Source organism: Tiliqua scincoides, chromosome 1 (genome assembly GCF_035046505.1).
Source record: "Tiliqua scincoides isolate rTilSci1 chromosome 1, rTilSci1.hap2, whole genome shotgun sequence".
Classification (NCBI taxonomy): domain Eukaryota; kingdom Metazoa; phylum Chordata; class Lepidosauria; order Squamata; family Scincidae; genus Tiliqua; species Tiliqua scincoides.
This window is the reverse complement of record NC_089821.1, coordinates 43,285,066-43,301,519: the sequence shown is the minus strand read 5'-3', so window position 1 is coordinate 43,301,519 and position 16,454 is coordinate 43,285,066. Positions and strand designations below refer to the sequence as shown.

The window sequence follows — 16,454 nt, the reverse complement described above, 5'->3', positions numbered from 1 at the left end:
AGGTTCAGGGGTGTTCTGAGGGGAGAGACAGGTGGCAGGGAACAGACTGGAGGAGGCAGAACCTAGTGTCAAAAACACATGCCAGATTCTATCCCCCATTTTTCAGCTCATCCCGCCCCCTTTCTCTCATAAGAACAGCCCCACTGGATCAGGCCATAGGCCCATCTAGTCCAGCTTCCTGAATCTCACAGTGGCCCACCAAATGCCCCAGGGAGCACACCAGATAACTTCATCCTGGTGCCCTCCCTTGCATTGGCATTCTGACATAGCCCATTTCTAAAATCAGGAGGTTGCACATACACATCATGGTTTGTAACCCATAATGGATTTTTCCTCCAGAAACTTGTCCAATCCCCTTTTAAAGGCGTCCAGGCCAGACACCATCACCACATCCTATGGCAAGGAGTTCCACAGACCAACCACATGCTGAGTAAAGAAATATTTTCTTTTGTCTGTTCTAACTCTCCCAACACTCAATTTTAGTGGATGTCCCCTGGTGTTATGTGAGAGTGTAAAGAGCATCTCCCTATCCACTCTGTCCATCCCCTGCATAATTTTGTAGGTCTCAATCATGTCCCCCCTCAGGCGTCTCTTTTCTAGGTTGAAGAGGCCCAAACGCTGTAGCCTTTCCTCATAAGGAAGGTGCCGCAGCCCAGTAATCATCTTAGTCGCTCTCCTTTGCACCTTTTCCATTTCCACTATGTCTTTTTTTGAGATGCGGCGACCAGAACTGGACACAATACTCCAGGTGTCGCCTTACCATCGATTTGTACAACGGCATTATAATACTAGCCGTTTTGTTCTCAATACCTTTTCTAATGATCCCAAGCATAGAATTGGCCTTCTTCACTGCCGCCGCACATTGAGTCGACACTTTCATTGAACTGTTCACCACCACCCCAAGATCTGATCTGTCACAGACAGCTAAGAACCCATCAGCCTATATGTGAAGTTTTGATTTTTTGCCCCAATGTGCATGACCTTACACTTACTGACATTGAAGCGCATCTGCCATTTTGCTGCCCATTCTGCCAGTTTGGAGAGATCCTTCTGGAGCTCCTCACAATCACTTCTGGTCTTCACCACTCGGAAGAGTTTGGTGTCGTCTGCAAACTTAGCCACTTCACTGCTCAACCCTGTCTCCAGGTCATTTATGAAGAGGTTGAAAAGCACCAGTCCCAGGACAGATCCTTGGGGCACACCGCTTTTCACTTCTCTCCATTGTGAAAACTGCCCATTGACACCCACTCTCTGTTTCCTGGTCTTCAACCAGGTCTCAATCCACGAGAGGACCTGTCCTCTAATTCCCTGACTGTGGAGTTTTTTTAGTCGCCTTTGGTGAGGGACCGTGTCGAACACCTTCTGAGTTTCGTGAGGCAAGACATACCCTTACAGAAGCCATGCTGATTCTCCCTCAGCAAGGCCTGTTCGTCTATTTTTTTAAGACTCTCCTTGGACTTACACCAACTATATAGCTGGTTTGGGCCTGAGGAGAGCCATAGGCCATCAGGTTGTCTAAGCAGAAATATGTAAAAAATTACTTCTCTCTGGTGGGCCTCCTGATTTTCCCCACCACCACCAGCATCACAGTTGGAAGCAGCATACGCTCCACAGCGTGGCTGCATCTATGTCAATGGTGGGGGATAGGACTGGGCAGTGAATCTCACATATTTCAGGGTATAACCTTTTTTCTCTGAACTGCACCTGTTGGCATGTGCCTTGGTATTCATAAGTATCCACAATAGGTAATCTGCAAAGGGAATTGAATGATGGCCCTTGAAACAGTAAATCTAGGTTTTTCTGACTCGAGGCAAGAAAACATTTCCAAGGGCAGAAGACATAAGTGTCTAAAATGTTGGTGGTCTTGCTACTCCAAGGCAAGTAGAAAGCTCAGAAGCCATCAGGAAATTTGTGAGACAACAGCTAGATCTTCCCAGATTTTCACCTAGAAGTTATTAGTGAGTTTTGTTAGAACTGAGGGGGCTCAGTTTTTTTTTTATCATGGTGTAATAGTTGATACTGTAAAGAGATCTTGAAGAGATTAAATTTTTAGTTAAATGCAGGAACCATTAGAGGAAAAAAATACCTTAATAACTTATTTGATAATGTGCCTCCTGCTGTGAATGTTTATTGTCTCAATGTCTCTCCCAGTAATGTTTGCATATGAGCAGTGCCTCTTGGTGCTGGGACATCACCCGGATATCTGGTACGAAGCTGCACAGTATCTTGAGCAATCCAGCAAGCTGCTAGCTGAAAAAGGGGTAAAACTTATAAAATACCTTGCATTTTATTTGCTGAATTTGCGTGTGCTTGCATCTATCATTTCATTTTAAATAACATTGTTATTTAATAATGCAACTAATAATTCTACTAATGTTGCTTAGGCTTATAGAATTCCATTTTTAAATGGTGTATTAAGGTAATGATTACTTTTTTAAAATGTAGACAAAAAATTCAAAATAAATACACAAAGGGCACAATTCAAACTCAGGAGGCTTGCGCTGGAGGCTTGCGCGGCATCCAAAGCAGATTCATTGGCTGCAGCGGCTCAGCCAAGGGCAAGGGAAAGCTCTTCCCCTTACCCCTGGGTAAGGGGTGCTTGTCCCAGTGGGTCTCCTTAGACCTGCACCACCTCTGGAGGTGGCAGAATTCCGCAGAGAGCAAAGCAACTTGAAGCCGCTCCGTTCTTCCCGGGAACTTGGGTTGGGATCCGGCATAACCGCCGCCCCAGCCCTTCCCCCTGGCTACCCGTGCGCCGGCCCTGGGGTCGCCCATTGCCCGCCCTTCCCCTGCCCAGAAGCGCCCCCTCCAGCCTCTTCCCCACCTCCCAGACCTACCTTCGCCGCTTATGTTGGTGCGGGTGCACTGGCACAAGCAGCGGGGAGGAAGCCGCCATGGAGGCTTCTGCCAGCCTCCATGCGTCGGCGCTTCTGGATGCGACAATGCAGCTTATTCCCACGGAGGCGCAAATGTGCTTTTATGGCACGTTTGCGACCCTCCAGGGGCTCCTATGCCAGCATAACTGCCGGTTAGGATTGTGCCCAAAGTTAAGAACCTGTGTTAGATCTTTGTGCCTATCTTTGGAAATCACTTCCACAAGGTATGAAGGCTACAAACTTATAGCCCAATCCTATCTAAGACTTGCACAGATGGAATACTGTAAAACATTTTGAAGCAGTGCTGGGTTCTAATGGGAAGGCTGGAGCCTTTCTGCATGCACTGGCAGAGTGACAGAGGCTGCTGGGATAGGCGAGTCCAGCACAGGGGTTGGAACAGCCCTGTGGAGAGGGCAGGGAAGGAGTTGAATGGGGTGGGAGTAGGGCAGAATGGGGCTGCAACGGGGCAGGGGGTGGCTGTATCAGGCCCGGGAGGGGGAAGAATCGGTGGAGTTGGTGCACATGGAATCTCAAGACCCTTCCCAAGCCTGATCTGCATGCATGGTTCAGTGTAAACTTGCACCAGTGATATTACTTCTGCAGGTCCAAGTTGGCCTGTTGCACCTGCTGTGACTTACCCTGGGGCAAGGGGACAAATGTCCACTTATCCTAAGGAGACCTTGAGCAGCCAAAAATCCCCCACAGGATATAGCATAGCTTGTGCCAGCACAGCTGCATTACCATGCAGAGATTTACATTGGATTGGGCTGTTAGATAGCTTTAAGTAAGGGGTTTGAATAAGTTCATGGATAGCTTGTCTGTCATTGGCTGCTAGTCATGATGGCTAGTCATGACACTTCCAGTTTCAGAGATTGTATTCCTCCGAATGCTCATTGCAATGTAACCAGGGCAGAAGAGAGGTATACCTTTATCTCCTGCTCTGGCTACCCATAGTAGCTAGTGGGCCACAGAATGTTGGAATAGCTCTGCCTTTGGCCTGATCCAGCAGAGCCCATCTTATGTTATTTTGTTCATCTGATATATGTAATTAAATGGCATATTTTTCGTAAAACCCCTGATCCAGGTTTTCTAGTTGTTGTTGGGTTCATGGCACATGTGTATAATGTAGTTGTATGAACACTCATCTATCAATGAACACAAGGGGACATGTTATTTTCAGACTGTTCTTAATCACCTTGCATTTAATCACCTCTTTTTATTGTCTCTGATTCCAGGACATGAACAATGCTAAACTATTCAGTGATGAAGCTGCAAATATTTATGAAAGAGCGATCAGCACTTTACTAAAAAAGAACATGCTTCTTTATTTTGCATATGCAGATTATGAAGAGGTGAGCCCAGAGACTTATTGTCTCAACTCCCAAATCCACAAGCCTTTTTTTTTCCCCTAATCAACCTCTGGCTGGTAGTTCCAGTGTAAGAGTTCTGCTAGTCATTTAAGTGTAAATGATAAAACTGAATAATGTTTTTTATATATGTTTCCTCAGAGTCGGATGAAATACGAAAAGGTGCACAGCATATATAAGCGGCTCTTGGCTATTGAAGATATAGACCCCACTTTGGTACGTTTAGTCTTAGTCTTCATTGTTTATTACTGAGAAATAAGAAAACTTCTCCATTGTTGTCTTTGTCATCTTCATTGCTATTCTTATTAAGATAACTGAAGTTTAATAGTTGTGACTTTTCTCCAGATCGCCTCTGTTTGTTTGGTATCTAAAGTATTACAGTTGAGACATAGATAGGCCAAAGCTGCATTTTGAAATTCTGTTTTGATAACCTTTATTTTTCAGTCTCCTAAAACACATTTGCACCCCACATTACTCCAGCTGTTTTGCCACTGTGGAAGAACAGAGATTACATTTTTGTTGTGTGTATAATTTGTGGCACATTTAAATATGAAATATACCAAATGTTACTGGCTGTTTCTAATGTTCTACTTTGAACAATAGTAAGTAGTGCTGGTGCAGCTGGGCAGCTCAGGGATATTGATAGTCCTAGACATAGCATACAGTCACAACAGTAGAGACGTTCCATGATGAAGATTCTGTTGTAAAGAAACAGAATGTGTACACCCTGGTTTATAGCCCCATGGATATCTATAGCTACTTGAGAAACTGCAACTGAGGTACTGTGTAATTGGTTTCTCCCCATCTCAGCTGTGAGGACTGCACATATGTAGCCCAGTCAGATAATGTGCAATAACATGTCAGGAGGAGGGAAGGAAGGCTAGATGTAGTCCACTACATTTCCCGTATCCAAATAGCCCACTCTCATGATTACTAACTATCTTACAGAAGATGGAGACTGCGCTATGTAAGAGAAGCACAGTGAAAGGCGAAGTGACTTTCATTACACTGGCTGCTTTAGGAGTATATTAGCCAGGAATTTCTGTAAACGAATGGCATATGAGCCTTTGCAGGTGTTTTGTTTTTGCCACAAGGAATACAGAAAACGAAACAACTGAGATGGCACATCTTTATCTGTTGCAGAGTGCAAAAGAGCTGGAACACTATGCTACTGTCTTGACTGTGTTGAAATTCATATGGGTTGAATGTCCCTTATCAGAAATGCTTGGGACCATAAGTGTTTTGGATTTCATTTTTTTTTTTTTTTGGAATATTTGCATATACATAAACGATATATCTTGGGAGTGGGATCCACATCTAAACACAAAATTCATTTATGTCTCGTTTACACCTTATATCAGTAGTTCCCAAACTTTTTAGTACCCGGCTCTTTTTCTATTCTTTTTTTAAAGAAGTTTCATTTTACCAACCACTCAAACTCTGTTTTTATTTTTATTTTTTGCTATGGTCAGAGGCTGCCTCCTGGAGCATTTTTTGAGCTCCATATTAATGAGATGGAACCATTCGGGTGGCCTTGCATTCCCCTTCGCCTGTTCTTCAATGAGAACTGGGGCATGTTGCCTACTCACAAGTGAATGCTCATGTGTGGCTCGGTTTCACTTTCCATAGGGCTCAATACATTTTCCTTGTCAGTTTGGAGGGGGGGAGCTAACTTCTCAAGAGATTTTTGAGGCCTGCATTAATCAGATCGGGACTATTCTGGTGGTGGTGCATTCCATTGGCATGCCTTTCAAAGTGAACTGAAGCATGTTGCCTACTTGTGAGTAAACATTCATGTTCTGCTCCGTTTTTTGTTTCCATAGAGCTCAGTACATTTTCCTTGTCAGCTATCAGCTTGTCAGTTTCACAACCTACCAAAAATTGGGTCTTGACCCACTGGTCATGGAGCATTTTGAATTTCAGATTCACATTAGGAATGTTCAACCTGTATTATTACATGTGTAAATGGACAGGAGTTTCATGTACCATGAAACCGTCTCTTTAATATGTTAATTCATGAATTGTGAATTGAATCTGAAAAGATGACCCCACTTCTCCATCAGGTTTATATTCAATACATGAAATTTGCAAGGAGAGCAGAAGGCATAAAATCGGGCAGGATGATTTTTAAGAAGGCACGAGAGGATGCTCGGACCCGCCATCATGTCTATGTTACAGCTGCTTTGATGGAGTATTATTGCAGTAAGGTAACCGCACACAGTAAATTCACTGATTAATGAACTTTTAGAGTATTTATCCCATCCTTCAGGCCAAGCTTCCCAGGGCTGAAGAAACGATGACATCGAATAAAATCATATAAAGCAAACACTAAAAGCAGTGAATGAAATGTTTGTTTCAGCTTTGGTTTTAATTATTATTTTTAAAAAATGTTTGTTTCTGCTTTTTAGCTTGCTTCATCTAACAAGATCTTTTCATTTACAGGACAAGTCAGTAGCCTTTAAAATTTTTGAGTTGGGTCTAAAGAAATATGGAGATATTCCAGAATACGTCTTGGCTTATATTGATTACCTTTCTCATCTAAACGGTAAGTTTTGATAACTGAGAGAATTCATTCTGTTGGAATTTGGAGTTAAATCTTCTCAAGGCAGTAATCTTCTTTACAGAAAAGCATTATTTGTGTGACAAGAATTTTTCAAACATAATAGAAGCAGCTTTAGAGTGATTTTCTATCCCCAAAGAAATTGTGGATTGCATATAGGGTTTTTCATCTTTAACTAGGATCAAAACTACTTAACTTTGGTTTTATTTTTCTTTGTAATTTCCACTTTTAATAAAAAATATTTGAAGTTTGTTTTCATATTCCTTTACATTTTTTAAATAGAGGACAATAATACAAGAGTCCTGTTTGAACGTGTATTAACCTCAGGGAGCCTCCCACCTGAGAAATCTGGGTAAGTGTTCCCAAAGCTTCTTTCCAAGCGGTCTAGTTATGTTGAACTTGAAAACCCTCATGTGCATAGGTAACAGCAAAGGCTAGGTGTACATTCATTTTTGTCCTAAATAAGCATTTAGGGATGCTTATTTAGCTACTGAGGGATGCCATAGGAGTATGGAAGAACATGTGTTCATGTCAGCGCTGAACTAAGAACATCTAAGATAAATGCTGTACAGACTGTAGCTGTCTTCTCATGCTATCTTCCATGTGTTTAGTGAGCATGGGAAGGGGGTGGGGCGGGGCGCACCCTTTGGTCCTATTCCTTAATGCCAGTGCACTTGCTTACCATGCTCACCAGGGGCCCTCCCTACATATTCCACATGAGCAGGAAGATTATTGTGAAAACTGAATACCTGACTGTTTGTCACTGATGAGGTGTGTCACTCTCCTCTCCAGTTTTGTAAACTCATGCAATCCACTCTCCCCTCCCCCTCCAGTTTTGTAAACAAATGCAGAATTATGTGAGAAGAGAGCTTCCTAAGATTTTGCCAATAAAGAATTGGAACACACCCAATTACTTCCCTGCACCACTCTGCTTTTTCCATTTGAAACTACAATCTCATCCATGTTTACTCACTGACATTTTCTCTTTTTGGCTAGTGGCCTCTGCAACTTCATAGCCAATTCTGCTGGCATGAAGCCTATTCCAGGAATTATGTAACTGGCAATTACATATTTATGCCACCATTGTAGAGTTTTTTTTTTCTGGCTATGATCAATTCATATCCCAAGCTGCCAGGGCTTCCAGATGCAGTGCCGTGTCATGTAATGTGTGTATGTAGCTCTCTCTTCCTTGAAAAGCTGTCTCTCTCTCCTCTCCCATCCCTCTCTGTAAAGGATCATGAGCGCTATCTTGCCACCCCTTTCTTTTGACCTGAGAGCCTTCCATTCCTGAAAGAATCAGTGACAGTAGTGGGGGACCAGTCCTTGGCAGAGGCAGCCACTGTTGCTGAGGCTTTTTTGGTGTTGTGATCCTTCTGTGACTAAGAGGCAACAAGTTAACGTGAAGAGAAGCATGCCAATGACACAGGAGATTGTCCCTCAGGTGCCTCAGTGTTGGCATATACAACTTCTGGTTGCAGAATAAAGAAGTGATGGGATACTCATAATCATCTGACCATTGCCTACAGTCCCATAATTCCCTTCTGCTCTTCCTGGAATATTTCACATGCCAGCATAGAATTAGCATCCTCAGTAGTAAGCAAACCAGTTAAAAGAGAAGTGAGAGGGATTGTTCTTTAGGTGGGAGCAAGCCAGTGGCCATCCTCTTAACAACTTGGTCTACCAATTGCTGAGCGCTCTTGTGGATGACTACAACATTGTAGAACTTGTCTGATGGTGATAAAGAGCATATTTTCCACATGCCACCTGATTTTTCCTCTCCCCCATTTTTGCATTTGCATTGCTTTTCCCTTGAGTATTGGTTTTTCCTTCTTTATTTTCTTATGCAGAGAAATATGGGCTCGATTTTTAGCTTTTGAAAGTAATATTGGTGACTTGGCTAGTATACTTAAAGTGGAGAAGCGGAGATTTACGGCCTTCAAGGAAGAATATGAGGGCAAAGAAACTGCTCTACTAGTGGACAGATATAAATTCATGGATCTGTACCCCTGCTCTGCAAGTGAACTCAAAGCACTTGGTTATAAGGTAAGGAGAAGAGCTCATTCCCAAATATTCATTTGGAAAGAAGATCTGGTCCACAACATGGCCTTCCCCTTCTTTTTCAAAAAGCATTTTTATTTATCTGGTAGCATTGGCCCATTTTATCAAACTTTTAGCAAACAATTGAGCCACCTTGCAGCCTTTAGATGTTAATTCCTAACATAAGCATATATTCACATATCACTATAGCTACCATATTGGGGAGGCTATTGCTCCATGTGGTGGCAGATATCAAGTGACAAACAGTTCACTTGGAAGAATCACTTGGAAGAACTCACTACACCTTCAGCTGGGGTGAAGACCAGCCACTTGGAAAGCAGCTAAAAGCCATCTCTAGTTTTATTGCCTTCGCTTATTTATTTATCGCTGCAACAGAAGGCATCTATCTCCGGACCAGATCAGACGGAAAGCTCTTCAACCTCTCCAGACTGAGAGCAAAATCCAAAGTCCAGCTGAAATGTCTGCGTGACTTCCTCTTTGCCGACGATGCAGCTGTCACTACCCACTCTGCCAAAGATCTCCAGCAGCTCATGGATCGTTTTAGCAAGGCCTGCCAAGATTTTGGACTGACAATCAGCCTGAAGAAAACACAGGTGGACTCACCTCCCTGCATTACAATCTCTGCGCATGAACTGGAGGTTGTCCATGACTTTGTGTACCTTGGCTCAACGATCTCCGACACTCATTCTCTCGATACCGAGCTAAACAAGCGCATCGGTAAAGCAGCTACCACGTTTTCCAGACTCACAAAGAGAGTCTGGTCCAACAAGAAGCTGACGGAACATACCAAGATCCAGGTCTACAGAGCTTGCGTCCTGAGTACACTTCTGTACTGCAGCGAGTCATGGACTCTTCGCTCACAACAGGAGAGGAAATTGAGCGCTTTCCACATGCGCTGCCTCCGACGCATCCTCGGCATCACCTGGCAGGACAAAGTTCCAAACAACACAGTCCTGGAACGTGCTGGAATCCCTAGCATGTATTCACTGCTGAAACAGAGACGCCTGCGTTGGCTTGGTCATGTCGTGAGAATGGATGATGGCCGGATCCCAAAGGATCTCCTCTATGGAGAACTCGTGCAAGGAAAGCGCCCTACAGGTAGACCACAGCTGCGATACAAGGACATCTGCAAGAGGGATCTGAAGGCCTTAGGGATGGACCTCAACAAGTGGGAAACCCTGGCCTCTGAGCGGCCCGCTTGGAGGCAGGCTGTGCAGCATGGCCTTTCCCAGTTTGAAGAGACACTTTGCCAACAGTCTGAGGCTAAGAGGCAAAGAAGGAAGGCCCATAGCCAGGGAGACAGACCAGGGACAGACTGCACTTGCTCCTGGTGTGGAAGGGATTGTCACTCCCGGATTGGCCTTTTCAGCCACACTAGACGCTGTGCCAGAACCACCTTTCAGAGCGCGATACCATAGTCTTTCGAGACTGAAGGCTGCCAATACAAAAAGTTTTATTGCCACAGGGTCAGCCTGTCTTTGCCTTCCCCTGACCTCAACCCAAAATACTCAACCCAAATGACTACATATGAAAGGCTGGTGTAGTCATCTTATTGTTTTCTAGCTAAGCTCCCAAATTACCAGTGACCTTTTCTCAAAGGCTTCCTTTTTTGTGGCAAACAAGGTCTTACCCCCAGGCAAGGGAACTGATATTCTCGTACCAGAGGAGACGTCTGGGATTCCCTCCACATGGGACGCAGGACATGCTCCAGTGGCATGGCTGCATCAGCAAGGGAGGGATTTAAGGTAGCATTGGGCTGTAAGTTTCCTGTTGAAGCTTCCAATGATCAAAACTAGATCATTCGTCAAGAGCCAAAACATAGATGCCAGAAGTTTAAACCAGGGGAATTCAGATGAAAGCATCAGTTCCGAAACTTGCACAGGCTTTAATGTGAACAATTTTGTGCCAAAGAATGTCAATTTTTGCAAAGCTTAAGCTGGGTTTGGAAAATATGCCGGCCAAGATAAGAGTCTCTATACAAAATAACTATGGGCCCAATCCTATTTAATTTTCCAACCCCGGTGCAGCCACAATGCAGCCCCATGGTAAAGGAACAGATGTTCCCATACTTTAAGGAGACTTCTGTGACTGCTGCCCCAGCACAAGATGCAGTGCATGCCCCATTGGCACAGCAGCACTGGCACTGGAAAACTGGATAGGATTGGGTCCTATGTCTGCTGCGCCACAGGTCCTCAATATTGTTGCAAAATTTGATAGGAACTTGTGCTATTTATATTTTTAGTACTGTTTATTTTATCCATGGCCGATCATTCACCAGCTTTGCATTCAGAAATAGTAAGAGGTTCATCTGGTCTCTGTTGCTGCTCCAGGCAAATCATGCAGACATCACCTCTGACCCAGTCCGTGCAGTTTTTGTATTTGCTTGAGTGAAGAAAGAGATCTACTACCACTGCCAACAGCAGAGACATTGCTCTGTGGCTCTGATAGGATTAGACAACTTATAACTCTCCATCTCCCCCAACATCATCAACTCAAAACCAAGTGGGAAGCAGTAACAAATATTCTTTTCATGACAATATTTGACTTTTGCTTTTTTTCATCATATGAATTTGCAGGATGTGTCTCGTGCAAAGCTATCAACAATTATTCCAGATCCTGTGGTGGCTCCTTCAATAGTGCCTGTGCTGAAAGATGATGTGGATAGGAAGCCAGAGTATCCAAAACCAGATACCCAGCAGATGATTCCATTTCAGCCAAGACATTTAGCACGTAAGCTAATCTCAAAGCTGTGTCAAAGCTGAAAAGAAACATGCCTCTACCTTTTTCTAGCTGGCCCTTTTTAAAAATTATTCCTTCATTCTTCAGTTCATCCTTATTCAGATATACACTGAAAATTGTTTAGGCCTTCTTCAGCATTTGCACCTGGCTTGCTTAAATGTTTCAGATGCTTTCCTGAATTCATACCCAAGCTCAACAAAGGAAAGCTTGAGGTAGATGAATCTGGACTTCAGTCTTTTGCTCACTTGTGTATGCTGCTTTATAAATCAGTCACCTCAATCAGAAGAATGTAACTCACTGCACAATCCTATACTTGCCCTCTGTTAGCACAGTGGTCACGGTGCCAGCCTAGAATGTTGCAAATGTGCTATAAAGCACGTTTGCAACAACTAGAATAAGCAGCACTAGCTGGCTGGCCTCTGCCAGCACTGCAACCAGACCCCTGAAACTGGTGAAGGCACGTTTTGCGGTAAGCAGCGCAGGGACTGGGAGAGGGTGGCAAGCGGGCATTTTGGAGATAAGAAGAGGCGTTTTTGGATGGGAGAGGGTGGAACAGACGGACCCAGGAGAGGGGATGAGAACGGCAGATGCCTCCTCTGCCATATCCTCTCTCCCAGGCCTTGAGGCATTACACCAGGCTTCGCCGATTTGCACCAGCTACTCAGCAGGTGCAGATCCAAGGAGCAGAGCTTTACCTTTCACAAGGGGAAAAATATCCCCTTACTCCGAGTAGACTTCCAGCCTCCTCCTAACATGCGCTGGATACAGCTCAGGCTATGTGTGCTGGCTGTGCCAGTGCCAGTTGGGATTGGGCTGCCCCTTCCCTATCATCTGTGTTCTCTTGCTTTTCTCTTTCTGTATCAGAGCCATTAGGATTGAAATATGTCTTGTGTTTATTATTTATTAGCTCCAGGTTTGCACCCAGTCCCTGGTGGAGTCTTCCCGGTCCCACCTGCTGCTGTAGTTCTAATGAAGCTTCTCCCACCTCCTGTTTGTTTCCAGGTTCGTCTAATTTTACTGCATTCAGCATTTCATTGTGTTGCAGTATAATGGTAGAGAGATATAATGGTAGAGAGAATACCACAAGTATTTTGTTGTGGTTGTTGAAAGGCCTGTTTTTTTCTCTTGTAGGGTCCTTTTGTGCAAGTAGATGAACTCATGGAGATTTTCAGGAGATGTAAACTGCCAAACAGTAAGTTGTTCTCCTAATTAAAAAGATAGTATTATCAAATGGTACTATTTACTAAAGGACACTGCTCTAGTTTGACTATTAAAGGATTATACAGATTTTGCCTCTGATGAAGAGCTGTACTTGAAGTACATAGGGCAGACCGATGTATAAATCCTTAAGATAACCTGCAGATGAGTTACTGATGCCCAAATTACAATATTTTTAAATAGCATTTCCTCCTGTTCCAGATACAACGGTTTTGCCAAAGTCCATCAAAGAATTAAGGTTCCTGTGTAGTACTGTGATATTCTGAAATTGCACATGTATAATGCAAATTATGAATTGATTTTCATAACTCTTAAGCTAAATTTTTTCTTCTTAAAACCAATATTCTTTTCTTCCCCCTTTCAAAGCGGTTGATGAAGCTGTAAGGATCATCACTGGAGGCCTCCCTGATCTATCAATGGAAGGAAATGGACCTTTGGAAAATAATGCCCTTCTTAATAAAGCTGTCAAGAGACCAAATGAGGATTCTGATGATGAAGAGGAAAAAGGATCCGTGGTTCCTCCTATTCATGACATTTATAGAGCACGGCAGCAGAAGCGAATCCGATGAAGCAGGTTGCAAGGACTTGTAACACATTTTTTTCTTATACAAATCAAATGTTCAAAAGGGACTGAAGTTTCTAACATGCATCTCGCAATGGAGGTTGTTTTGTTACAGTGGTGCCTCTTTTTTATCCAGCTGGTTTGTCATCAGAAAAGTAAAAAAGGCAGATGAATCTAAGAATGAGCAAATGTGAGCTCTGGAAAAAAAATTAGGTTTCTGAAAACACACACCATGCAAAATGTCTGAATTGCATTTGGTTCTCTTCAAGTGTATCCCCATTTACCACTTGAAACCTTGTGGGGGTCCTGACAGTTTTATTTTAAAAACTGGATGGCTTATAATTGTGAAATATTTTAAATTCACACTTCTGGAAAACAAACAGTTGTTCCCAGTTTGCTCATGGTAGTGTCTGTCCTGCCTTATTCTTTGTTTTTATTTATGGCAGAATGAATGGAAGCTGTTTTGTAGTTTAAAATGGAAAAACATTCCTTTCAAATTAAAGGATCTCCCAAATGCCATGCCTTGGGCTGCTTCATTTTCCAATACAGTAGAAACTCAATTTTCACTTACCAAAAGCCCTTTAGTTCTTACCAGTAATTTGCGCTTCAGAAAAATTATCTGTACATGTGACTGATACCGAATGTATCAGGAGATATTATCAAGAGATATTTAGATATTTCATACCCTAAATCTTCACTGTACCTGATCTTCAGCATCAGCTCCTTTACATCTGATGCATACAAACGTGGACCTGGACGACACTCTACTTTCACAAAAAGACAAAATTACGGTCAATTCTTGTTAAGTGAATCCATGGAATTGGAGATTGTGGTTATCTGTGTCAATAAAATTTATGTTGTCATATATGAGGTCTCCTCTTGCCCATTCACTGACATGTGTTCAGTGATGCCACTGCTTTGTGTACTTATAGGAACAGCTGGTAATTTCTGCTGCTTTAGCTTTGCCATGTGTTTGATGCACCACTTTAAGCAGGTTTATGTCAATCAAGTTTTCCATGGTTGTAGCCACTGCAGCATGTTATTCCAGCTCAAATCCTCCACAAGCACATTGTTACTACCTAGCACATTCTTCCCGTATTCTTTGGTTCAGAGAAAGGCAAGGGGGAGGTGCAGAAGGGGAACAGGAATGATTTGCCAAGAATCGCCCGAGCCAGCCCTTTGTCATACCGTGTACCTGCTTCTCCAACTCTTCACAGGATCAATCAGCCAAGCACTGGATGCCATCAAAGCCGTCTCAAACTCCCATCACCCCCCCACCACCACAGCACCTTACTCTTTTGGCATGAGTTGCTTGTCATCACATTGGGGAACTCAGGTTGCGCCTGTTACAGAATTATCCATGATAATTGGGGCGAGGAAGGGTAACCTGCCCAGTGGCTGTTTCATACCAACCATTAAATACACTCAAAAATGTGACACACTGCTTGGAGCTTAAGAGAACAGCAGAGAGCTTTTGGGGGGTTGTTGTTGCTTTCCCTTGATCAAAGGTGAAGGGGAAAGGCCAGGCTTAGATGGCAATGAGGAACAAGGGAATGTACCAAGAAGGGCATTCCGCAGGGCTGCATATTCATCACTTGAGTGTCTGTGGGAACCCTACTGTCAATGCCTACTCATAGAGTAGGTTCATAAAGTTCAAATAGTTTGTAGTGAAGAGAATCTGCAGGAACCTAACACCATTTTCCCCATAGGATTCAGTACCAATGGTTTCCATAACCACTGGCCTTTTCAGGAATCTAACCTGAATGGTTAACTTTGTTATAGTACATGGAGGATCAGTGTTCTGGTTGTGCTGGTGTTTGCTACTCTAGTCCATGTATTAGCTTTTTCATGGACAGGATACACTGGCACTAGTTATAGTCCAAATGATATAACTAGCTTACATAGAAAAACCCTAAAGTTCTTGCTGTTCCAACTAAATGAATGTTTTGGACCAGAGTATAAAAAATTTACATATGAAGTTGCCCTTAAAATAATCAGTCAGAAATGTTCAGTTAGTTGTTAAACTACCAATCATGAAACAACATTCCGGCGTTTCCATCCCATACAGCAGTGGTTCCCAAACTTTGTACTGTCACGACTCACCTCCTTTTCTACTCTGACTGCCAATGCCACAAAGCATTACTGGGAGCTACTGGAGGATGCTTCCTAGTTGCACTGGGTGTGCAACACATTCCATTAGCCTCTGCAGGTCCCAGAATGCCTTGAGGAAGCGATGCAGAAATTGCAGAAGCAAACTGGAAGTCACTTCTGGTCACTTTCACAAGGCATTCTGGGGCCCATGGTAGAGTACGTCATGGGCCCAGCATTACCCAGAAGCAGCCTCCTGTGGTGCCCAGTAATGCTTTGCAATGTGACAGCGAGCTTTGGCTCACAACCCAGTCCCCACCGGGTTCCAGCACAGAGTTTGAAAAAAATACCACCACATAGTAATGGCAATTACTGAATTTTACTAATAGTTGGGGCAGTGGGTTGTTCCCCCTTTCTTACCATGTATGTTGTCTGGTTGTCAAAGTATCTGAATAAAACATAGTGGCATTTTGTGAACATTTTCCGTGACAATAAACTTACACGTATTATTATTTAGCAGTCAACTATTCTGGGTCTTGAGATAGTTAAAGTTTCAGCAACAATGGACAGAAATTAAGAAAGAGATACAATTGCATTTTCTATTTGCCAGTTCAAAGCATGAAGTTATATGTTATGAACAAAGTGTTTAGAAGAACGTAAATCCAACATTGGGAATTTTGGTTTTTTTTGCTGTGAAAAAACTGCTGTGAGCCTACATTAGCAATTCACATAAACTTAGCTTTCTGAAAGGAAAGTGATAAGACAAGATAGGAGAGCTTAGGATGCCAAGTTGTCAGCTACATTACACTTTACTAGTAGATTTCATGAAAAAGAATCTTCATTGTGTTATAAAGCTTGTGAACACTGAAGACATACTTTCCAGTGTAAATAGCAATTTTAACCCTTAAAAAAAGGAATGAACAAGAAAAAGCCAAGCCAAAAGAAAGTATTATCAAGGTGATGAAAGGAGCTTCAAAAATGGTGAT

General features: G+C 43.1%; 1 protein-coding gene across 1 annotated transcript in view; it reads left to right on the top strand.

The window, feature by feature from the left end:
- Positions 1 to 14,180, top strand: part of CSTF3 (cleavage stimulation factor subunit 3) — an 80,462-nt gene extending 66,282 nt beyond the window's left edge. The window contains exons 11-21 of the mRNA XM_066638162.1: positions 2,152 to 2,261; positions 4,112 to 4,228; positions 4,385 to 4,459; positions 6,307 to 6,450; positions 6,686 to 6,788; positions 7,086 to 7,155; positions 8,651 to 8,846; positions 11,438 to 11,591; positions 12,508 to 12,602; positions 12,732 to 12,792; positions 13,185 to 14,180. Of these exons, the coding sequence (XP_066494259.1) occupies positions 2,152 to 2,261; positions 4,112 to 4,228; positions 4,385 to 4,459; positions 6,307 to 6,450; positions 6,686 to 6,788; positions 7,086 to 7,155; positions 8,651 to 8,846; positions 11,438 to 11,591; positions 12,508 to 12,602; positions 12,732 to 12,792; positions 13,185 to 13,387 (1,328 nt within the window). The 3' untranslated portion in view covers positions 13,388 to 14,180. The remainder of the gene's footprint in view (positions 1 to 2,151; positions 2,262 to 4,111; positions 4,229 to 4,384; positions 4,460 to 6,306; positions 6,451 to 6,685; positions 6,789 to 7,085; positions 7,156 to 8,650; positions 8,847 to 11,437; positions 11,592 to 12,507; positions 12,603 to 12,731; positions 12,793 to 13,184) is intronic.
- Positions 14,181 to 16,454: the final 2,274 nt, after the last annotated feature.